At 47.0% G+C, this 25703-nt stretch overlaps 1 protein-coding gene across 1 annotated transcript in view; it reads left to right on the forward strand.

The window, feature by feature from the left end:
• LOC147443103 (uncharacterized) overlaps positions 1-25703 on the forward strand; it is a 303366-nt gene that overhangs the window by 274734 nt on the left and 2929 nt on the right. Inside the window, exon 26 of the mRNA XM_086529029.1 lies at positions 9053-9297. Within this exon, the coding sequence (XP_086385155.1) occupies positions 9053-9297 (245 nt within the window). The remainder of the gene's footprint in view (positions 1-9052; positions 9298-25703) is intronic.

Here is a 25703-nt window from a genome sequence, read left to right on the forward strand (position 1 = left end):
GTCATCTCCATCCAGCGTCTTGGGCTCAAACTATCCACGGCACCCATTGGGCATACCGAACTTCTTTCAAAGCCACAACCAATCACACCCCATTTCGATTAGCTTTCGGTTTGGAAGCGATAGCACCCTTCGAATTCAACTCAGAATCTCTGCGAGTAAGCAGTCTTCAGAATTTCTACGAGTAGGCAGTCTGCGTGCCAATGGGGATTTGAGGTCGTCATCTGTCTCTCGTCTCTACCTTTTGGATGAAAGCCGAAGATTGGCTTCTCTGGCCTTGCAAGCAAAGCAGCTTCGTCACAAAGCATGGCATGATCGCCATCTCCGTAAGCCAAAAATCATGCAAGGATCACTAGTGCTACTTTATCAAGCTCGATATCAGAAAGAAGCAAAGAAGTTGGTTCCAGCCTGGCAAGGACCATACAAGGTGCAGAAGATTCTACCCCAAGGGGCAGTACAATTATCCACCCTAGAAGGAGTTCCGCTGCCCTTAGTCAATGGGTCTAGGATCAAATGCTATCATTCTGTAAGCTGACGGTCAAGGTTCTCGAATCAAGTGGTGATCTTACTCGCCGCCTCCTCACCCTTGAGTTGATCTGGACGTTCCCCATCACTATCTCATACACCCTCTCCTTCTACTGCTTTGGACTCTCCTTCTTTGGACCCTCTCCTTCTGCTGCCTTGGTGGGCATGATTCTAGATTTTGTAAAACTCTCTCCTTCACTCTGTGCTAGTATCTCATGTACCCACTCCTTCAGTTGCTCTGGTGAGCATGTTATAGATGTTGTATGACTCTTTCTTTGTGTGTCGGTCGTATTAAAGTTGGATCACTCTTGCTGCGATTCACTTTGAGGTCCTCAATTGTAGTTGGTTGTTCTTCGATTAACTCTGATCGCTTAGTTGACTTTTGTTTGGCCTACCCACTCTCTCCACCAAACTAATGCCTTGCTAAAGCTTCTAATGATCTCTAGTACTCCTCACATGACACTAAGTTCTCTTCTTGTTCTTCATTTGGGTATCTTGTGGTGTGACATTTACATGTTCATTAGCAATTTAACTTCGCATTTTCATCTTCCACGGATTCTTTCAATGGGTTAGATTACCTTATTCTCTGCATTCCTGTTAATCTTCCCATGTTGTTGCTGTTGTTGCTAGTCCCTTTGCCTGCTTCATGCTTCTGGTGTACTCACACATGCCCTCGCCCTCGCCCCCCTCGTCCACGATTTTCTGGTTTCCCCCTTGCCCTTGCTGGCCTCGCCTCACATTAACCTCGCCCTTGATTCGCCCACATGGTGGCCCTCGCCTTCGCCCATGCTGGCCTCGCCCTTGTTCGCCCTTGCAGTGCTCGTCCTCGCCCTTGCTGGGCTCGCCCTCAGTGCCGACCTTGCCTTCGCCCTCGCCATTGCTGGTCTCGTCCTCGCCCTTGCTTGGCCTCGCCCTCGTCATTCACATCCTTTCGTTTGCAAGCCATGTAAGTTTTAAAACTGACCTGGCATTATTTTTTACCTCAACTGAAGTAAGCCATCAGCGTATTAAGTTCGGCCCATCAAATTCAGCCCGCATCCCAAAGTCAGAAACTTTCTCTGGCAAACCGTTTTCAGCCCAGGCCATCTCTCAAAAAGAACCCAACTTCCATAACCAGCCTCCTCTCTCTCCATCGCCAGGCTTCCATCGCCAGGCCTCATCTCTCTCCATCGTCAGGCTTCCTCTCTCCGTGCTCCTTGGCCACCCAAGCGCTGAATAGTACTTGAAGATGGCAGCTTTTGAACAGAGTTAAATTCAAGCACTTGTATGATGTATTTGGGTGTGGTTGAGAACATGTATCTGGGTGTGGTTTAGGGTCTACTCAAATGCGGAAACTAGTTGTATATGTATAAGGTGCGAATTGGGCAGCACAGGTTTTGAAGGATTCATCAATTGCAGACTTGAGTACAAATAAAGTCTCTGGTACATTTCATAAGTATGGTTCGTACTCAAAATAGAGAACAGCACCTCCAGTCGGAGCAAGAGTCCTCTGCCTCCTCTGGGGATAGCAGTGAGAGTAAATCAGAATATGCCTCGAGTTCAGAGCAACTGTCTGAGGAATCTTCCGAGGAAGATTCACCCCAATCAGTCACTCGTGGCAAGGTCACCACTCTCCAGGTGCCCTGCCTTTCTGGTGCCATCTCGAAGGTACCCTAACTAATAATCTATCACTTACAGGCGCCCAACCCAGTACTCAAAGATGTGCTCTCTCAGCAGCAGTTACTACACCTGGGTCTCCAAAATCTAGCTCAGGCCGATGTGTCCTACACAATTTTCACTGTCAAGCTAAGTTCCCTTTTACTTACTTTTCCGAAACTAAATGGAGTTACTCTTACAATCGAGGATATTGGGCATGCGATGGGGATACTGAATGTGCTTGCACCTTTGCCAACCACTAAAACCTTCTCCAATCTCTCCCCTGAAGACACTGCTAATGCGTGCCAAGAGCTGTTGCTGCACTCACATGCAGACTATCACAGGAATCAGCAGTTGTACTCAATTTTACAGTGTTACTTTTTACTACACGCACCAGAAAGAGTAGTGGTTCCTTCCTCTCCCGTAATATGTGATGCATTTTTTTGTTCTACCACTGTCTGTCATATCCGTTTCGGACTATGCTCTCTAAGGCGTTGCAGGACAAGGCAAAGCGATTTCAGACTCAACGGAAAGGAAAAGCGGAGAGGTTCAATTGCTATGCAGCCCCTATTAGGTATTGGGTAGTGTAAACTATGCAGCAGAAAGTAGATGCAACTGTTGTTCTCACTCTACAAGATGATGCCAAAGAACAAGGCCGATCCAAAATGTCCAAAGGGAAAGGCACTTTACGCAAGAGGGCTAAATTACAAAAGGATTCAATGGAAGAGCTAGCAACACTACCATTCTCTAAATCACAGGTTAAAATCTCTGAAGTCAATACCGCAAACCCAAGAATTGTGATCATGACCACTTCTGTGGCTACCTCTACATTTACACCCCCTATTGTTATAGTATTGCAGGCGTCCAAACACACTCTCCAGTTGTGTCGGTAGTGCCACCTACTATGACTCCTACTACTACTCATAGTGCAGAGGCACATAGGAGTACTGCAGGGACACCTAGCTTTGGGCAACCTGATATGTTTGCCAACTTTGCGCCTCATGCTGACAGACTTCTAGATGCGGACAGAAGAACAATTTCAACTATTATAGATGCAGCCATCTCCTTGCAAGGTACTAACGGTCTACATCACGCTGTCTATGACAGTATGCAAAGGGAAGTGCGCAGCCACCTTCAACGATCGATGGATAGGGATATGTTAATTGCTCAGGCTCAAGATCGCATAAGGATTCTCACTCAACAGGTACAGGACCTCAAACACATAGTTCGCACTATACAAATGCAGCTAAAAGAGGCAAATGATATGGCCGCAGTTCAAGAACTTTCTCTTGTGGTAAATTCAATGTGTCCCTTATGTGCCCAACATCAGTCTATAGCCGTTTCACAAACAGCTACAGCTCCAAGTTCTATGCAAGTTCCTGCTACGGCACTACAAACAGACGTTTCCAAAGCTCATTCGGGGGATTATCAAGCAACCGAAAAAACACAACCTACTATGGAGTCTAAGCAAGAAGGATCGGCTTCCTCACAATTTCATGGACCCTCCATGGCCTCCCTCTCCCAGTCCACCTCTTTCCCTCCTCCCTTCTACAACAACTTCCCTGGGTTCCCACCAACTATCCCACCTTCTCACCCTACTCAGTCTTTCCCTAGGTTTCCACCTATCCCACCTTCTCACCCGACTCAGTCTGCTGCTCATGGGGTTGCTAATCCATATCCAATGTACCCTACTCATGGCCACTACCCTCCACCGTACACCTGGCCTCCATCTCCTTACCCACCTTTCTACCAGCCTCCCCCTCCCCCTCCATCATCCGATCACCAGTAGATATCACCTCTTGGAGTCTTCACCAGTAGTAGACCTAGTCGCAGATCTTTCAGTTCTCCACTCTCCCGGGACGGAGAGCGGTCTTGTGGCGGGCAACCTGTAGATAGCAAGCTACAGTCACTTTCACAAGACACACAGTTAGTACAGTTGGTCTGGTCTGGTTCACACTGGACGGACCCGCTGGGCAGTGACACGTGTGGCAGGGATACGGACGGTGGTCTAGAGGACATCGTGACCAGGTCACCACCACCACTCAGTTTGGAGATAGACATAGATGGTTGACATTTATGAGCCATTGGTGGCTCTTTATGGTTGTACATATGAGTAGTAGCTTTTGGGTCGTCACTTATCTTCTCATATAGGGTCCAACGTCGTCGTCTAGATTAGTGAGTCTATACACACAGCACATCTGCACCACCCCTACACATCTGAGCCTCGACACCCCTATTATACCCGTGAGTTCTGGGCTAGAGCGGAGTGTACTGCCACGCCAGAGTCTGTATCGGTTCTTTGAGATAGTCGAGTCCATATGTTCTGTTTGTTGTGGTTTCTGTGTTGATCAGCTGTGATCTATTGTTTCCTTTGTTTTCATTCTGTTTTGAGTGAGATGTCACACACATTGCACTGAGGAGCACCCACTGTAAAGAGCACGACACACTATCCGGGCTACAGAGAGCCCATTGAGTTGATTTGGGGGAGCATGGCTCTATATAGATCAGTGGTGGGACATATACGCACTTTAGAGGGGATATCTAATTTAGTTCACTCCATTCTTGGAGTCAAACAAGGCTGCCCATTGTCTCCTACTCTGTTTGGTATGTATATAGGTGAGGTTTCTGATTACATTGACAGAGAGGGTGACAGAGCTTGGTAAAACCAAGGTTATGGTGTTTAACACCACACCGCAGTGGATCAGGAGATCAGCACCTACATTGACTTACAGAGACTAGACTGACCAGAGCGTATGCGGTCTTGGGAGGATTGGAGAGGATGTGTTTGCATGTTCAATTCCAGGAAGTCCAAACAAAGCTCTGGCTCTTTGATACCTTGGTAGCTTCATCTATGCTCTATGGGGTTCAGGTTTGGGGACCCTCTATGGGTCAGGATGGGTGGAGAGGTATGGAGAGGCCCTTGGTATCTATGATCTCTCGGCTGATTAGAGCCAAGGCCTCTATGTCACACGCTACTGGTTCGATGGTAAGTTCAGGCGCGGCAGATCACACTATGCATGTCACAGGTGTGGCTTCTACAGTGTGTTCCTCTCTCTACTGCTACTATTTTTACTCCTACCACAGTGACTAGCTCCCAAGCCCCAGTGGAAGTTGCTTCTTCTCCTATGCCTAGTCCTGCTGCAACCACTCCCACTGTCTCTACTCCACCAGAGAGGCATGCTCCCAGTCCACCACCACGAGCAGTGCCACCAGCTATACCACTTGCCAACTCTCTTCACCCTGACACTGTTACAGGACCTTCCACAATGTCGGACTCTACATCACTTTTTTCGGCTATCTGAGGATATACTGCAGGAGTCCAAGCAAGCCATTGCCACCATTGAGCTTGGAGTAGAGAGTTTAGCAGCCACACACCAGCATCACGCAGCTACTTACGCGCTACTTACGCAGCTATGGAGGGATCTCTGCGAGTTGCTGAGAGCGCCATCGCTGATAGGGATACCACTATTTTTACACTCCAACTGGCCCTGAAGTTAAAGTCTCAAGTGATTAGTGACCTTCAAAATCAAGTACAAGGATTTAGAGAATTACTCTTACATGAAAATAGGGCAACACAGCCTACGATGATGGGTATGGGGTATGGGTGGACTGGAGTAGGTACACCAATGCAGCATGCAGCAACGGGTCCTTCTCAGCAGTTTATGGGACTTTACTCACAAACTCAAGTTCCCGTTCAGTACTACAATCAACAACAACAGTATCCTCCTCAGGGGTTTCAGTCGTCACCATTGCCTGAGATGCAAAATATGACTTGTTATGACGGAGTTGCTGGAGCACATCGGCATGGCTGTGTTACTCGACGTCCTCAGTACACTACAGGACAGGTGCTACCATCTGCCCAGCAGCAGGTGGTTGGTCATTTCCCAGGAAGCACACTTACTGACAGGAGAGCTCACATACATCAGGGCCCCACAATCGATTTGATAGCTCCACCTCCAGAGGCTGATACTTCGGATGCAGCAGTGGCCACCACTCTATCTCTTGGATGACAGATTCAAGAGCTCACCATTGTACATACTAGTAGTTTTCTTTCATAGTTTCAGTCTTCCTCTCACCGAGACGGTGAGCAGTCTTGTGGCGGGCAACCTTAGCAGGGCTACAGTGTCACTTCACAAGACAGGCAGACAGTTGGACAGTTAGTTACAGTTGGTCTGGTTCACATTGGACGGACCCTCTGGGCTGGGGGGTGACACGTGGCAGGGTATCGACGGTGGTCTAGTGGACATCGTGGCCAGGTGACCACCACCACTCATTTTGGAGATAGACTTAGCTGACTAGACATTTATGAGCCGTTGGTGGCTCTTTATGGTTGTACATATGAGTAGTCGTTTTGGGCCAGTTGCATTATCTTGTACATAGTCATCTAGAGTGAGTCTATTCACAGAACACATCTTCACCATCCCTGCACATCTGAGCCTCGACACCCCCATTGTACCTGTGAGTCCTGGGCTGGAGCTGAGTGTGCTGCCATGCCAGAGTTTGTATCAGTCTTTGAGATAGTCGAGTCATATGTTCTGGTCTGCTGTTGTGTCTTTGTGAGCTCTGTTGATGTCTATTGTTTCCTTTCTGTTCAGTTTATTTGAGTGAGATTGTCACGCACATTGCACTGAGGACCACCCACTGTAGAGAGCACGACACATTATCCGCGCTACACCTATGGAGATAGAGGTGCTTGCCAGATCAGTCTCCTTTATGCACAGCTTATGGGATACTACCAAAGACAAATATGCCAGATTGGCCCTTGAGTCCTCCAAACAATTAGCTTTACAAGGTGACACATCATGCTGGTATGCACAGATGTCATCGTGGTTCCAGATACATGGCTTCAGCATGGACAGCTTGCCTCCCTTCCGGTACTCCCTTGATGCACCATCGTTGTCTCTTACACGAGTGGAGATTCTTAGACTCATTCTCCAGGACCTGACCCAGTTGGACACCAAGAGGACATGGATAGAGCCAACACAGGAGTTGGGCACGAAGATGGCTTTCTATGAGAACATCTTCTTCAACTCATAGGGGGCGGGTTTGTGATTCATCCCAGCTATATGGATACACATCTATCTCATGAGTTACCGTGTGCCATTGGTCAGATACGGACATCTTCACGCCATCTTGAGATTGAGACTGGTAGATTCAAAGGGATACCAGCAGCTAGCAGGATATGTCGCGTATGCCATAGAGAGCTAGAGGCGGAGACACATTATATATGTCAGTGCACAGTGTATTACGAGATACGGGTCGCTTCCACTGTCTATTCACAGAAGGCTTTGAACACTTTTCGAGATTCATGAGCTATCAGGACGAGAGATGTGTTGGCCTGTATCTACTTGAGTTACAAGGACACAGAGATAGTTTACTGAGGAGATCTGGAGAGAGACAGTTCCAGAGACAGATTACTGATTTCTTCACACCAAGCACTGGATAGATAGAGGAGCAGCCACCACTGCAAAGCTCAGCTCATACTCACACCAGCAGTACTGTCATTGACCGAGCATTGGAACTAGGGAGATCGAGATGCCCACGATTGAGGAGAGGAGCTTCACAACATCGACGGAGACTACAACAGAGGATTCAAGCCATACTATCTCGACATCCAGAGTACATATGAGGATGGATCCATCACCCATTGTATCTTTCTCTTGTATTGGGCACAGATTGTATCAGTGATCACACATATCCCACATAGTTTGAGCTAGTAGCACTTCTAGATTCATTTTAGTATTTCTTTTTTTGTACTTAGACACGGTACCAGATTCACAAGTTTGTAACGGATTGGTCTCATAGGTCATTTTGGACTTTTGAAGACATTAATATATCATTTCTCATCTCTCTCTCTCTCTCTCTCTCTCTCTCTCTCTCTCTCTCTCTCTCTCTCTCCCAGCCGATGGGTACTGCCACGTGATTACATTGTGACAAAACTCATGGATCTCTCAAAAAAAAGAGTGAAACCTTGCTCTACAATGCCAGCTCATCAATGTAAATAAATCCGTATGGATGCATTCAGTTTGAAATGCATGGCATTTTATGTGTAGGGTCTACATTCAATGTGTAGGGTCTATTTAAGCTAGCATGGCCCTATATACATAAATGTAAGACAAATGTGGTCTTTTTGATGGAGCACAAATAGCATGACTTTGCATGGTTATCATCTCCAGTTGCACGCTTTCATGTCATGCATGCTGGTAAGCATGATCTGATCAATGGAGAGGTATTTGAATTTGGAGCTGTTACGCTTTTACCATCCTCCATGCAAAGAGCCTCCCTTTGGTGAGACACGTGTCATTATCCTTGCTGTCAAAATGCTTTTCTAATTGAAGCTTTGAATAACGCCCCCTCATCTATGCATAACAACCTTGCTCAGTCACATATGCTGGCTATGGAAAGGGCTACATGGCACAACATGGTTTCCAACCTTGCTTTTCTGGATTTACAGTAACATACACATCAAAAGGCAACTGCTCATACTTTTTCTCACACAGCACACTCTTGGCATCGAGCTCAATTGGGTCACTGCATTTTTGTCAGAATGGCAGGTTCACATGTAAGCTGTGGATTGATTATGCTCTGCAGGTATCCGATTATTCACTCTTGTTGTTCAGGTTATTCTTTGGGGTCCCATTAGATAATGTTTAATCACTCGGAAAGAGGTTGCTGCCATCAATATCTTTCACATTCTGATTTCGGGTTATTCTTTGGGGGCCCATTAGATAATGTTTAATCATGCGGAAAGAGGTTGCTGCATATTAACCATCAATACCTGTCACATTCTGGTTTCAAGCAAGGCTTCTTAGAATGACTCTTTGTTGTGGTCGGTATAATGCTTTAGCTTCTACTTTTTGAGATGGATCTTGATTTTCTTGAGATCTTATTGCAGGGGCATTTGCAGAAGAACTACAGATTGAAGTTTCATTAAAAGTTGATGTGGGTAATTTATCACTCAGCATGCCAAGGAATGTGCTTGATGAGTTGAGATACAAGCAAGAAAATGATCGGTGGAAGCAATTCGATACAACACTTTTAGAATCAGATCAAGATTTTGCGCTTGTTTTGGCAGAAGCCATATCATTTCGTTCATCAATCAATGGCTCCAACACAATTTTGCAAACTCTCAAATATCAAGTCTCTCTCTCTCTCTCTCTCTCTCTCTCTCTCTCTCTCTCACACACACACACACATATACCATGTATCTTGTATCCTATCCTCCTATGGATCACCCCCTCCTCCCTTCCACAGAACCACATTTTGCTACTTTGTACTTCTATCCTTTCCCAATAGATGGATGACACACACATGTATATTTGATTTGTCTCATAGGCCGCTGACTTCGGCCTCTAATAGACGTAAAAGGATCTCTCTCTCTCTCTCTCTCTCTCTCTCTCTCTCTCTCTCTCTCTCTCTCTCTCTCTCTCTCTCTCTCTCTCTCTCTACACTCAGTTCAGTTTTGTATCAGTTTTTGTTTCATTTGTCTTTCCGATAGACGGATGACATACACACCATGTACATTTGATTTGTCTCATAGGCCGATTTCGGCCTGACATAGACGTTAAAAATCTTTCTTTCTTTCTTTCTCTCTCTCTCTCTCTCTCTCTCTCTCTCTCTCTCTCTCTCTCTCTCTCTCTCTCTCTCTCTCTCTCTCTCTCTCTTAACGGCTTGGTCTCATAGGTCATTTTGGCCCTTTGAAGACGTTAATATATCATTTCAATTTCTCTCTCTCTCTCTCTCTGCCCTGGAGTCTTCCCAACAGCTGGCATTACAGGGGGATGGATCATGTTGGTATACACAGATGGCATCTTGGTTCTAGCTTCATGGCTTTAGTCTAGACAAACTACCTCCATTTCAGTACTCTCTGGATGCACCCTCCATCTCCCTTACTCTAGCAAAGATTACTAGGCTCATCAGGTAGGACTTGACTCGGTTGGATACGAGGAGGACATGGATACAACCTACGAAGATGGCTTTCTATAGAGAATATCTTCTTGAGCTTAGGGAGGATAGATCTGTGATTAGACTCGGATACATGGATACTCATCTATCTCACGAGATATGGAGTGCTATTGGTCAGATACGTACATCTTCACACGAGCTAGAGATTGAGACAGGCAAATTTAGAGGAGTACCAGCTAAGTCCAGAACTTGTCAGTTGTGTCAGACAGAGCCCGAGTGTAGCGCAGATAGTGTGTCGTGCTCTTTACAGTGGGTGCTCCTCAGTGCAATGTGCGTGACAATCTCACTCAAAACAGACTGAAAAACAAAGGAACAATAGACAACAACTGAGCTCACAGAGACACAACAGCAGCAGACCACAACATATGACTCTACTCAAAGAACTAATACAGACACTGGCGTGGCAGCACACTCAGCTCCAGCCCAGGACTCACAGGTACAATGGGGTGTCGAGGCTCAGATGTGCAGGGATGGTGAAGACGTGCTGTGTGTATAGACTCGCTACTCCTAACGATGAAGCTGGACCATAGAGCTAGAATCTAATCCAATGACCCAACAGCTACTACTCATATTTACAACCATAAAGAGCCACCAACGGCTCATAAATGTTAGCCCTCTAAATCTATCCCCAACGGCTCATAAATGTCAGCCACTAGACCACCGTCCGTATCCCTGCCACGTATCACTGCCCAGCCAAGAGAGTCCGTCCAGTCTAGTGTGAACCAGCCTCGGCCAACTGTACTAACTGTGTGTCCTGTGAAAGTGACACTATAGCCTACTACAGGTTGCCCGCCACAAGACCGCTCACCGTCTCGGTGAGAGAGACAACTAAAACTGCTAATCAACCGCAAAGAAACCTCTACTGCTCATCACTATCATTATAAAAAACTACCCAGACACCCAAGAGAAAGATTAGTCGCCACACCACCGGAAGCATCAGTCTTTGAAGGTGGAGCCATCAAATCAATGGTGGGACCCTGTTGTATGTGAGCTCTCCTGCTGTCCGTAACTGGGCCACTTGGGAAGGGACCAGCCACCTGTTGTTGGGCAGAGGGTAGCACCTGTCCTGTAGTGTACTGAGGACGTCGAGTAACACAGCCATGGCAGTGTGCTCCAGCAATACCGTCGTAGCAAGTAACGTTCTGCATCTGAGGTAATGGTGATGCCTGAAACCCCTGAGGATACCGTTGATTATAGTACTGAACTGGAGTCTGTGGGTAGAGTCCCATAAATTGCTGAGAAGGACCAATTGCTGTATTTTGCATTGGTGTATTTGCTCCAGTCCATCCATACCCCATACCCATCATCGTAGGTTGGGTTGCCCTATATTCATGTGAGAGAAATTCTCTAAATCCTTGTACCTGAGTTTGAAGGTCATTAATCACTTGAGACTTTAACTTTAAGGCCTGTTGGAGTTGCGAAAATAGTAGCATCCCGATCGGCGATGGCACTCTCAGCGACTCGCAGAGATCCCTCCATAGCTGCGTAAGTAGCTGCATGATGCTGGTGTGTAGCTGCCAACCGCTCTACTCCAAGCTCAATGGTGGCAATGGCTTGCCTGGACTCCTGCAGTATATCCTCAGATAGTCGAAAAAGTGATGTAGAGTCCGACATTGTGGAAGGTCCTGTAACAGTGTCAGGGTGAAGAGAGCTGGCAAGTGGTACAGCTGGTGGCACTGCTCGTGGTGGTGGACTGGGACCATGCCTCTCTGGTGGAGTAGAGACGGTGGGAGTGGTTGCAGCAGGACTAGGCATAGGAGAAGAAGCAACTTCCACTGGTGCTTGGGAGCTAGTCACTGTGGTAGGAGTAAAAATAGCAGCAGTAGAGAGAGGAACACACATTGCAGAAGCCACACGTGACATGCATAGTGTGATCTGCCATGCATGAACTTACCATCGAACCAGTAGCGGATATATGCGAGGAATGTCAAACAGGTTGCTTCACTCGAAGCTGTTAGCTTTCCGAAACTGACAGTGATATTAAAGATTCTATTGTGTCCTTTACTACCTTCGCTCTCTTTTTCTTAGGCTTCTGAGGTAGATCCATTGTCTGTTCAATATCTTTTCCTTTTGCCTTAGAGATTTTGTGCCTCATATCCGCATCCACATCCATGGGACTAACAGGTATGTTAATGATCCAAGCCAACATGGGACCTGCAAAGCATTGAAAGCTAGATTGCACAGATTGCACCTGAGCTCTGAATCGTTTTGTCCGCGACTATAAAGAGGTAAATAGAATTAGATGAAAGCCACACGGGATGGTGTGGATGAGGCAATATAGGCCTTCACAGTGCGAGAATATAGTAGGCGCGTCACATCTACCCTTGCTTACTTTAGCAGCTCTGACCAAAAAGTAGTACTTGAAAAAGGCCCAGAGCTTTTTATTTCTTGCATAGTCAGCATGACTAGTACTAAGTAGCTCTTTGCATGCCTCAATGGTCGCATCTTTCGAAAGTTGTGACTAGGTTCTTGTAGCCGGTTTTACTGCAGGAAAGGTTGTCATCCCCAAAGTGTGACCAATGCGTGTAGCAGTCAGTGGGTGCCCTCTTACTTTGGGAAAAAGCTTGAGAACCTCATGCACCATATTCATAGGAATATCAGAAGGCAGATCGGCCTCTGCTAATGCTGACAGACCTAGCGTATGTAGCTGATCTTTTGATAAAACTTCTCGAAGAGATGGATGAGGCTGCTGCAGATGGAAGTTCAAAGTGAATTTGGTTTGAGTTTTGGAAGAAGGAGGCCGAGGAATTTGATGGCTCAGCACCTGCGTGATTGCCTTCTTCTTTTTCTTTTTCACATCATCTTCCTGTTCATCATCTTCCTGTTGGCTAGAAGACTCTGAGTTCCAGTCAGAGGTAGAGCCGGAGTCAGCAGCTCTGTAACTCTCATCATTGTGATCAGTGGAGGATAGATCGGTGAGGCCATGGCTGGAAGTTTCTATATCTTCTTCTTCTGTAGAACTTCGAGGTGTTTCAGTAGGTCTCTGTCGAGACAAAGCTTTCTTCCGAGCCTTCTTGCTTGTATGAGACTTGCAGATTTTGGAGAGTACCAGCAAAGGCTAAGATTTACCAATTGTCCCATGTAGAGCCAAAGACAAAGTACCAGCAGAGACTAGGATTTTCTAGTTGTGCCACATATGTCATTGTCCAGTATACTATGAGATACAAGGCCGCTTTTACTGTCTATTCGGAGAGGGCCTTGGACCACTGGCTACAGTCATGAGATATCAGGGTCAGAGATGCCTCAAGTTGTTTTTGCTAGAGCTGCGCAAACATAGGGAGAGTCTCTTGAGGAGATTAGACAACGGGAGCCATTCATAGAGGAAGAATTTAGAGCAAAGACTTGGCAGTCAAATGAACAAGCTTCACAGCAGACTTCAAAGTCCACCTATACCAAGGGGAAGGATATGGAGCGAGCTTTTTGAGTGAGCTTTTTGTCCATGGGGCGAGCTTCTTCTATAGCTTCACAAAAATAGCTTGCTAAAGGGTACGAAGAGAGCTTTTTGAGTTATTTTTTTGTCCATGGAGCGAGCTTCTTTCTATAGCTTACGAGTGTGTGTAAACCTCAAATAGGTGAATGTTGTTACGATTAAAGAAAACTATCCATTGCCCATCACCGATCATGTGATTGAAAGAGTCACTAGAAAGGAAGCCTACAGCTTTCTTGATGGCTTTACAGGTTATAACTAGTTCACGATCAAGTTGGAGGATCAACACAAAATGGCCTTTGCAACATAATGGGGCATATTTGTATATTGTGTGATGTCATTTGACCTAATCAATACGCATGGCTTATTCCAAAGGCTGATGAGTCATGCATTCAATGAATATTAAAGACAATTCTTAGAGGTTTATATGGATGACATGTGTGTGCATTCTCTGTAAACATGTCAAACACTTGAAGAAGGATCTTTGAGGAATGCAGAACGTAACTTATTGGCCTAAACCTTGAAAAATTGCATTTTTATGGTAAGACAAGGCAAGATTTTGGGGTATATTATGTCCAAAAATGGCATTTCTATAGACCTTGAGAAGATACAATTGATTGTTGCTCTTACAATACCAACCAAAGTTACAGAGGTACAAACCTTTATGGGCCATCGTGGATATTATCGTAGATTTATTTACATGTACCGATCATTGCAAAACCTCTCTATGTCCTCGTCACTAAGTTTGAATGGATGAGGAATGTGAGAAAGCATTTCACCAATTGAAGAAGAGACTTATTTCTGCTCCAATTTTAAAAGCTCCTAACTGGAACAAGATTTTCCACATCCATGTAGATGCAGCCCTGGACGAAGATGTTTGCGTTTCTGTTGTCTTGTGCGGTTTCTACACCAGCTTTTGGCCATTGGCAACCGTTGTATTGGGATGTGTTTTTTGGTAAGTTTGAGGCCACAATACCTGGATGCCTCTTTGCTTCCAATCTTGTAGCGGATTGGAAATTGGTCACGCGGGAATTGTTTTGGCGTGGTAGAGATGATGCCTGTGGAAACTCACTTCGATTAGAGAGTTTACATTGGAGTCAAGTTTTTTATCAAACTCTTGTTCAACGCTCTCCTAGACACGCTTATTTTCTCTCCCAAGAAGGTATTGACAGGATAATTGATGTGATGGACACTAATGGACAGGTGCTCTCATTTAGACAGGCTACCCTTACCTTTGGGCTTGGGATGCACTATAGACGCATGTGGGACACCATTAAAGATCTGGTTGACTCGATATCTTCCATTCCGCTACTAGTTGTGGAGAATTGAATTTGTTATTGGCTCTACGCTAGTTATTCGATCTCTTCAATATCTGCAAAGAAAGTGTACTTTCATTGCAGTCATCTTTCTAGATCCAAGAACACTGTAATAAGGTATGGAATATGAACAAGAGTGTTACTGGTGGTGCAGTAAAGTCATGAAAGTGTGGCATGCGAAGTTGCCTCTGAAGGCGCGACTGTTTATGTGGAGATGCATCGTTGGGGTTTTCCCGATTAGCAAAATTCTGCGATCTAGAAGATTGGCCTCTTCGTGATGTGTTCGATGTGATGCAGTTGTTGAGAACATTCCACATTTATTGTGGTCTTGTTCTCGTACGCTACAGTTTGTGGATTGTATCTCTATAGCTCTTCGCACGCATTTCCCTGGCATGCATTTCGGTAGATCTTTCTGGATCTTTGGAGTACTTCCGCCATTGCTTCGGTCGTATACATACTTTTTTGGCAAGGTTAAATTCTGGGTGCTTTGGACGGTGTGGAGAGCATGCAATTCCCTCATGTTTAAGCAGATTCAAGTAGAGTGTGTTTCCTTCTTCAAGACATCTCTCTAACAGTCTCTCCGAGTTGCCTATGACTTGGATGAGCTTCCCGCTAGCCATTACGAGCTCTACTTTGATTGTTTCCGATTTCTTGTTTATAGTATTTTTTATAGGTTTTCCTTGTCTTGAGGTTTCCCATTGGTAATTCAATCTAACATTACAAAAATAAAATAAAAATGTGAGCTAGGGGTGCACGTACGCATGTGTGTGTGTGTGTGAGAGAGAGAGAGAGAGTGGAGAGAAGCGATTATGCTCCTCTGCTCTGTCCAGGAGCCCAGCGCTATGTGCGTTCCTGTGCCCTGCATGAGTCTGCACGTTTCTCTGCCCTACGCAAGGGCCTGTTCAGACTTTGAGCGAGGGCGGCACCTGCTGCATCCCTAGTCACCCTAGTTAGCAAGCTGGACAGTGTGTGTATGTGGGGTAGCGATTCTGCTCCTGCGTCCCTAATCCTCTCTGTTCAAGCGCCGGACTGTCCTCCCCTGCCTCCACAATCAGCTTCCACCCAGCGCAGATTTTGTATAGCTCGTCAACTTTGTAGTTTAGGTTTGGTGTGTGTGTGTGTGTGTGTGTGTGTGTGTGTGTGTGTGTGTGTGTGTGTGTGTGTGTGTGTGTGTGTGTGTGTGTGTGTGTGTGTGTGTGTGTGTGTGTGTGTGTGTGTGTGTGTGTGTGTGTGTGTGTGTGTGTGTGTGTGTGTGTGTGTGTGTGTGTGTGTGTGTGTGTGTGTGTGTGTGTGTGTGTGTGTGTGTGTGTGAGAGAGAGAGAGAGAGGGAGCATCTGCTAAAGTCCCTGTTTAGTCTCAGTTTGTTCTCAGTGTGTTGGCTATTGTACAGAAGGGTCTTTTCTCGTACAGCATTGTGGTCAATGTACAGAGCTTGGTTTTGTTGAATTCCTAGGGTGAATTGGTTTACAGTAGTGAGCAAGTATATAATCGCCAAGTTCTCGGTGCATGTCAGATTTCAGTGCGCCTTTTATTAGCTCATACAAACGCAGAAAACAGATGGCACCTTAGTCTTCGGAAATGGGTGAAATCCGAGCCTGTTTATTAGAGGATTTTGAAGGTGCACGGAATGCTTGGGAGGGCAGGAACCCACTACTACAGTTCTCATTCCTGTTCAAGCTTTAATGGACCCAGTCGCTCAATATGCTCTTAGGACCAAAGTGAACCATAAAAGGACGCTGACGTCGCAACTTTATCGATGGCCCGAAAAATGCAGGATTGTACGGACGGCCTAGAAAACACAAAAACAACCTCACAGGCGTCAGCTTTTCATAAGTGATGCTTTTGGGAATCTAGGGTTTCATAATTGTTGCTTTTGGATCCAGGGGCCTTTAAAACAAGCCTAGGGGGATCTCTTTGGCATTCTTGCGTGTGCACAAGCGGAGGCAAAGCTCCCCATTGATTAGTTGAGCCTTCCAAGTCTTCTCTGAGTTAGAATTTTCAGTTGTACTAATGGCGCCCAAAACCAGTCGTGGTCGAAAACCATCACACCGCATTGACCCTGTCCCTGAGGAGTCAGAACGTGACTCTGATCCTAAAATGGACCGGGTGACTGAGACTGAGGCTCAGGAGGAGCACAGTCATGCTGATGAGACCAAGGACTCTCAACACTCCAGTCAGTCCAAAAGGAGAAGGGCTGAGAGGGAAGAACGCAAGGCCAGGAGTTTGCGGACCACACATAGGGATGATGAGGCCAAAGGCAGCAACGATAGTCGTCACAGTTCTAGTAGAAAAGCCAGAGAAGAGACAGAAATTGATTGGGATGCTGATACAGACCATTACAAGAAGTCCTCAAGACGGAGTCAGGTTCCTAAGGTCAGAAGAGGCAAAGAAGGGACTGACCGACATGATTATACCTCTTCATTGAAAATTTCTTTCCCGGTGTTCAAAGGGGGGAAGAAAGATGATCCAGATATTCATATCCAAGCCTTTGAACAGTATGCTGAGTTGAAAAATATTGATGAAGATTACTGGGGGGAAAACTTTTCTTAGACATTGAAGGATGTAGCAAGGAAATGGTACTACCATTACTCAGCTTGCCAACTCAGATCATACAGCAAATTGCTCAAAGCTTTCAGACTGGAATATTCAGACAACAGAGGTGATGAGGACATTCTCTGTGAACTGGATAAGATAAAGCAAGGAAAAATATCAATCAGAAGTTATGTTGAGAAAATCAAGGAGCTAAGTAGGCAGTTTTGCAGGAGCCACCATCAAAAAAGAGGTTGCGAGCACGGTTTCTAAATGGGTTTCGCAGTAAAAAGCTTAGGGAACAGGAAGTACCTACACCAACAAAGAAATTCAATGATTTGGTGCAGCGCGCCCTGAAGCTGGAACAGCAGGCAAAGAAGGAAAGGAGTCACAAGAAGAGGAGGTCCAGTGGTAGTAGTTCATCCATTGAGAATTCTTATTCCATTAGCTCTAAAAGCAGCTCAGATGAAAAGAGCAAAGACAAAGCCAAGAAAGGGTCTTGTTCCATAAAAATTGATGAGATGGCCTGGCAGATTGCTTAAATCAGCCAGACCAAACAACCAGTGAGAAGAATGGAAACTTGGTTCTCAAAGTGTAAATCCAAAGATTATGTTTCCAATGAATGTCCACAGTGTACCTATTGGAAAGCATATGGTCATTTATGGAACAATTGTGGCATTCGTATTCATCACTTCAAGAAGGGAAACGATTTGTCGGTAGTGGCATTTACCAATGCTGAACCAGTCAGAGTGGAGGCTACCAATGTACCCCAAGAAGAGAAATTACAAACCAGTGGTATTGGTACTGGGCGTGGCAGATACCAACGGGATACTAGCCGGGGCCGGGGTCATGGTAATTTCCAGAACCGAAGTCTGAACTGTTATACTTGTGGCAAGTATGGGCATTTTGCGGCTCAGTGTCCAGAAACACCTACTACTGCGGCTACTAAGGTGAAGGCCCCAGAGCCAGTTCCTGTACGAGCAGTTACACGCAGCAAAGGGGTGGTCATTGAGGAAATTCCATATGAGCCGGTAAAACAAGTCAGTCCTGAAAGTAGCAAATGGGCTCAGCAGAGAGAGGTGTGAAAGGCAAAGGGTAAAGAAAAGGTAGTTGATGAATGGCGGGAGCATAGGGAATTGGCGGCTAAGATCATAGAAGATTTAGCCAAGAAGCTGCCAGAGCAGCCTGAAAGTTTTGATGCCCAGGTCATTCAGAAGATACCAGCCCAGTCTTTTGAGAAAGCACAACTAGATCAGTCAGGGTCTGGGATTCCTGAGACTATGTTGGCTGCAGTTCAGGGACTGATGGAGGAATTAGGAAGCACTGAAAGAGGCACTGAAGGCACCAGAACAGAGGAATGGCACTATGCAGATATTCCCGATTCGTCAAGTTCTGACAATAACTCTCATCAAGAAAGAGAAGAAATTCATGTCAAAATTTGTGACAGAATTCAGAAACTCACAGTTGAACTAGATGATATTAGAAAAACTTTGCCTGAAGCAGCGAAATTCATCAGACAGCAAAGAAAAGCTGAAGCGGATGCCAGAGCAGTTGATTTGGCTGCTGTCAGAGATGATGAAGTGCCGGTGATCCAGGTAGACTACAAGGTTAGGAAACAGTGGGAGCCACTATCTAGTGTCATACTGAATGGAGGAGGAGTAAATATCCTGGGGACACATGTAGCGCGGATAATGTGTCGTGCTCTCTACAATGGGTGGTCCTCAGTGCAATGGACGTGACAATCTCACTCAAACATACTGAACAGCAAGGAAACAATAGACATCAATAGAGCTCACAAGACACAACAGCAGACTAGAACATCTAACTCGACTATCTCAAAGACTGATACAGACTTTGGCGTGGCAGCACACTCAGCTCTAGCCCAGGACTCACAGGTACAATGGGGGTGTCGAGGCTCAGATGTGCCGGGATGGTGAAGACGTGCTCTGTGTATAGACTCACTGCTCTCGACCACGATGCTGGACCAAAGGTGAAGATGATAATCCCCATGACCAACCGCTACTACTCATATGTACCACCATAAAGAGCCACCAACGACTCATAAATGTCAGCCATGTGGTGACCTGGCCACGATGTCCGCTAGACCAGTCAGTATCTCTGCTGCCACGTGTCACTGCCCAGCCCAGAGAGTCCGTCCAGTGTGAACCATCCTAGACCAACTGTACTAACTGTGTGTCCTGTGAAAGTGACACTGTAGCCTGCTACAGGTTTCCCGCCACAAGACCGCTCACCATCCCAGTGAGAGGAATACTGAAAAAACTGTGAAAGAAAACCATTAGGTACTGCATCTGTACATCTTTCTTGAAGTAGGTTCTAGGCCCAAAAGTGGAGTTTAAACACACTGCACTGCTTGCAAACGTTTTAAGCTTTGAATAGGTGGGACTCGGTATGATTGCATAATCCAAGAATCCCAATTGGCAAAAAAATGATGCTCTACAACAAAGAGATAAGCTCAGTTTGATTCTAGCGCATCTTTATCTGCCCTAACCATAGTGATAGGAAAATGACCTGGTCAATGCTTGCAGTTGCAGATGAACCTTGCCACACTTTTTGCAACAACACTCTTCTCGAAAGGAGGGATGGACATAAGCCCGAGTAACACCGCAAATAGGGTTAAGCTATAGGGTTAAGCTCCATCATGATGGCAGAACAGAAAGGCCTTCACAGCAACAGGATGGCAACCATCGAGCCATCTTATCATGCAGGGTGGGGTGAGGAAAAACTTGCTACAGGATGGCAACCAAGTGAAAGTTGAGAGTCAGCTATGATGCGGAGTGGGGGGGGGGGGAACTTGCGGGGTGGGGGGGAAAACATGCTGAGGCTGAGAGGGGTGGGGAGGCATAGATAGGGTTCTGGTTAGGGGCGAGTGGAAGGGAGGGGGTGGATAGGGGTGAGGGGGGCTCGGTAGGGGCGAGGGCAAGGGAGGGGGTGGGTAGGGGCGAGAGGGTGTGAGGGGGTGGGTAGGGGCGAGGAGAGAGGGGTTGGGTAGGGGCGAGGGAGGGTGAGGGGGAGAGTAGGGGCGAGGGGAAGTGAGGGGGAGGGTAGGGGCGAGGGGGGCTGGGTAGGGGCGAGGGTAAGTGAGGGGGAGGGTAGGGGCGAGGGAAGTGAGTGGGTGGGTAGGGGCGAGGGCGAGGGCGAGGGCGAGGGCGAGGGACTAGGGGAGAGGGCGAGGGGGAGGGGAAGTGAGGGGGAGGGTAGGGGCGAGGGGAAGTGAGGGGGTGGGTAGGGGCAAGGGCGAGGGGAGGGACTAGGGGCGAGGGCGAGTGAGGGGGCGAGGGCGAGTGAGGGGGCGAGTGCGATAGGGATAGGCAAGGTGGGTGAGGGGGAGGGAAGGGGGCGAGGACAGGGAGAGGGTGGGGTGAATAGGGCGAGAGCTGGGCAATGGAGAGGGATAGACAAGGGGGACGAGGAGTGGCGGGGGATGATGGAGCTGCTCTCCTCCACCAACCTGCATTTACTGTTTAAGCTTTAATCTTCTTACTACAATCTGCAGCTTTAGAAGCGGCCTGTGAGTTATACTGAGCTTCACCATCACTTACCGTTACTGATTGCAACCCAAAGTCAATATGAGAAAGGATATGCCAAGGCGACACCGCCCTACCCCACAGGCGATCATCATGATTGTCCCTGTGGAAAGTGACAATTTCATCTGTTGAAGAACAGAATGCAGGAACCGGCACCAAAGGAGGATTCTGTAGGAGCCGGCACCAATGGAGGAGGACCTGCCGCCAGGAGCCTATAGCAGCAGGGGACAAGATTGGGGAGAACATTAGTGCCTGCTCTATATTGTTTTGGTGACTCTCATGTAGATGATGGGAACAACAATGTTCGGCGCTCTTGATGATCTCTTTGCCACAGTTGTGAACCCTAAGGATGTGGGCATTCTGATTGTGGGTAAGGTCAAGGGGGTAAGGGTAGATAGGTACAAGTAAGGAGCATACAGCTATCATGATCTTGGAATTCATCTTGCAGGACCGGCTCTGAGAAGGGAGTTTGCTAGACACAGAGGAGAGCTTTGTTCTGGTCAGAGAAGCAGACACCACAGGGGTTGATGTTTGAGGTGTGGTGAACTCCTGTAGGGGAGTTTTCTTCCCGCTTATATACGTTTTCATAGGCTTTCCAAATTCAACGGCTTCTATCAAGAGGGCTTTCACCGAGAGCGCATCAGGGGTATCTTCTGTGACCTTCAACTCTTGAGCTGGCACATTAGGTTTAGTGACTGTGGAAACATTTGAAGAGGGTGTATCTTTAGGCCAAGAGTGAATAGAGACTCCATAACAAGGCATTGATTTGGTAGCCTCCAACCACTCGAGCAGATCTTCATCTGACCCTTCAGGTGTAGAAGGTTGTTCTTGTTCAAGTTTGGTTTCCATTGACAAAGAAACTTGTTGCACCACGGGATCCATACCACCTTCTAAGAGAATGGGTTGCATCGAGGAGCCAAAAGTATGTATCCACATTGCGTCATTCCCCAATCATGGAGTGCTTTAGTGTGTCGCAGCCATGGTCTTCCAATGAGCAAAGGAAATCCGCCCTCAACCTGGGGAAGACGAACCACAACAAAATCCAAGTTAAAAGTAAAGTCTTGTACCTGCAGAGGCACATCGTCCACTATGCCCACTGGGTAGACTGTCCGCTGGTCGGCCAATGTAATTGTGAAGGGAGCAGGGCGAGTAGGCTGTAGACCTAGAGCTAACATAGTGAACTTGGGCATCAGGTTGATACCAGATCCACCATCCACTATCACTCCTGAGAATTGCCGACCTAAAATGGACACTGTCATGCAAGGGCTTCTATAATCAGTGAGTGGAGCAGCAGGCTTGGATATCATATAGGACTCTGATGGTCGCACTGGGAGGTGCCCGCCACTAGGACCTGCTCCAAGATAAAGTGACTGAATAACAGCAAGGGTGTCACTTCTAAAATTTGCATCTAGCTGCAACATGTCATAAAGGGACACTTGTTGTAAAGTGTTCTTCAAGACTGTCTCTGTTGTAAGCTTCTCTTTTTCTACCTGTTGTTCCTCCGGTATCTTGATCTTCTGCAGATCGGAAACTGCTTCCAAGAAAGCTTCATCAATATCGGAGAGCAAAGATTTGGATTCTTTCATGGCACTGGGGGATAGCTTGTTAACAGTTGCAGGCAGGGTATCCACTGGTGTGAGAATGTGTGGGGGAGTTGAACTTGATGGAATGCTAAGACCGAGAGCGGCTCTCTGGGCCTAGGTGAGGACGCCCGATGGCTCCTCTGCCAACTGCAGCGGCTTATTTTGAGGGGTAACCACGTGGGTAGAAGGGGGCGGCTGAGAAACAGTGCTCACTGCTATCAAGTCGAGCTTGGGAAAGGAAAACTCATTATGGCTTTGACTTCAGTTCGAAGCCGTGGATGCACGAAGTTTAGGGCAATCCTTACTGTAGTGATCCTTCGTTTCAGGGCAATAACGGCAAGGAGGGGACCCTTCTGGCAGGGGGCATTTGCTTTGGTAATGCCCATATTCCCCGCATCTGTAGCACAGAATGGGCCGGTTCAAAGGGCGAGTCGAAGGGCGAGGTGGTCCTTGCTCCTGGTGCATTGAGTTGGAGATGGAGGCATAGAAGCTTTGAGGTGATGAGGGAGCAAGGGTATGATAAAATCTCTGAGAGGGAAAAGTGCTCTGCATACCTTGTATAGGAGGGGCTGTCAGCAAAGGTGGCATATGGTGTGGATGGCCACAGGCGGAAACCATGTTGGATGCAGGTGTTGGCCCTTGTTGAAGAGTAGGACCAAGACTTTGCTGTATTTGTCGCAATCCCTTGAGGTAGTAACAGTCCTTGTCCTCATGTCCAGATTTTTCCCAGAAGTGGCAGTAAACCCGAAGGGGGCATTCCTGTGGAGGGTGCCCTGGAGAGCAGCATGAGCTACACCAAACCGTAGCCTTAGTCTCTTGATGACACTTGAGCTCTTCTAGCTCGCGCTTAATCTGTTCCAATGCCTCATGATGTGGAGGCTTCTCTTCTCTAAGAGAGAAGGACCTCTCCTCTTGAAGAGCTCGCTGTAACTTTAGGGCTTCCAGTTCCTTGCGTAAAGAAGTTAAAGGATCAGAGGGACTTTCCAAAAACACAGAGGGGGTCTCTATGTGAGGGGGGTTGGTGAACAGCTTCCTAGCCCCCTCTATCCTCGTAGCAGCTGCAATGAACTCCTCCAGAGTGGCGTCGGGTCGGAGACTGTCTTGTAGTTTTTGCTAAGAACTTTTGGGAAACGCCTTCTCTACCCATTTCTTAACCATAAATTCACCTGGTTGCTGGGGAAGCTTGGAAACCAAAGACTTGGTTTTCGTCATAAGTTCTGCAAAAGTCTCCTCTGGCTGGAGCACCATGTTGGCCAACTCATCCAACACCTTCTCCCGGTAGTCACGTGACCTGAAAGCTGCACAGAACTGTTGTCTTAAGGTCGCCCAAGTTGCAAAATGGTTCTCTGCAAACTGGCTGTACCATTTGTCTGCTAAGCCATCCAAGGTGGATGGAAAGAGTACCAAATAAGCATCTTCCCTGTTAAGACCACGACCCCTACAGAGAGATACAAACCTCCTTGCATGGTCGTCAGCATCTTCTGAAGAGAGTCCTTTGAATGTAGGGAACTTGATGTTTACCTTAGCCAAAACGCTAGCCAACGGCTCCATGGCTCCTTGCTGAGCCTGAGCCTGTTGCTCAGTAGTTTGCTGCAGCAGAATAGGGGAGAGCTTTACTGGAGAAGGTGATCTGGAAGATGTGGAAGCCGATGAAGAAATGGGTGATGTATGTGGAGGTATAGGTGATGAGGTTGATGGACTTCTACTAGGTACCAAAGGTCGTCTTCTGTTATAGTACTTCAGAGGGCTCAGTAGTGTGCTTTGACGCTCGAAGGCCGCCTTGTATGTGTCATGCAGTGACCACCAATCCAACCAACCTTTGGGCAAGAAAACCTTGAACTGGCTGAAGATTGGTCTCTACTAGACCAGGCAAGTGACTAGACAAGGCTGGACCAGGGACAAGGAGGACTAGACTAGGGTCGAGGAGGTCTAGACCAGGGACGAGGACAGGTTGGACCAGGGCGAGAGAGGACTAGACCAGCTGGACCAGGCGAGAGGAGAACAGTTGGACCAAGCTAGAGAAGAACAGTACAAGGCAAGGTCGGCGAAGCTTGGCAAGGTAGGCGAAGCTAGATAGACCCAACTAGCTTCAAGATTTGTACCTCACAGAGTGAGATTTCAGTTGAGGTCCCACCGTGATCGCCAAAATGAGAGCACCTGTAGCGCGGGTAATGTGTCGTGCTCTCTACAGTGGGTGGTCCTCAGTGCACTGGGCGTGACAATCTCACTCAAACAGACTGAACAAAAAGGAAACAATAGACATCAACAGAGCTCACAAGACACAACAGCAGACCAGAACATCTGACTCGACTATCTCAAAGACTAATACAGACTCTGGCGTGGCAACACACTCAGCTCCAACCCAGGACTCACAGGTACAATGGGGGTGTCGAGGCTCAGATGTGCCAGGATGGTGAAGACGTGCTCTGTGTATAGACTCACTGCTCTCAACCGCGATGTTGGACCAAAGGTGAAGATGATAATCCCGATGACCAACCGCTACTGCTCATATGTACCACCATAAAGAGCCACCAACGGCTCATAAATGTCAGCCATGTGGTGACCTGGCCACGATGTCCACTAGACCAGTCCGTATCTCTACTGCCACGTGTCACTGCCCAGCCCAGAGAGTCCGTCCAATGTGAACCATCCTAGACCAACTGTACTAACTGTGTGTCCTGTGAAAGTGACACTGTAGCTTGCTACAACACACCTTCAGCAAAGAATGGGTATCACAAACCTGAAACCAGCATCTTTCAAAGTTCGAATGGCAGATCATGGAGTAGTGCAAGCAACAGGAATGATAGAAAATATGCAGATAAGAGTAGGCAAAGAAAAGTTCAAAACTAGCTTCCTAGTATTAGATGTGCAAGGCACATATGGGATGCTACTGGGGCGCCCATGGTTGCGAACAGCACAAGCTGTTCACAACTATGCCAATCAGCTATGAATCTGAAACTACAAATACTTTTCCAATTGTCCAGTCTGTCTCTCATTTCAGTATACTATTTCAGTTCAGATAACTATTTCAGTATACTATTTCAGTTCAGATAACTCTTTCAGTCCAGTCTCTAGTCTCCTTTCCAATTTTACTAACTGAACTGACGGCTTACCAGTAGCTCTAAATTCTAACACTGGAATCAGCTATCTGAAGAGATCAGCTCCAATTCCTTCCTGCAAT

The sequence above is a fragment of the Adiantum capillus-veneris genome, chromosome 14 (assembly GCF_014529385.1).
Source record: "Adiantum capillus-veneris isolate H3 chromosome 14, ASM1452938v2, whole genome shotgun sequence".
NCBI classification, from domain to species: domain Eukaryota; kingdom Viridiplantae; phylum Streptophyta; class Polypodiopsida; order Polypodiales; family Pteridaceae; genus Adiantum; species Adiantum capillus-veneris.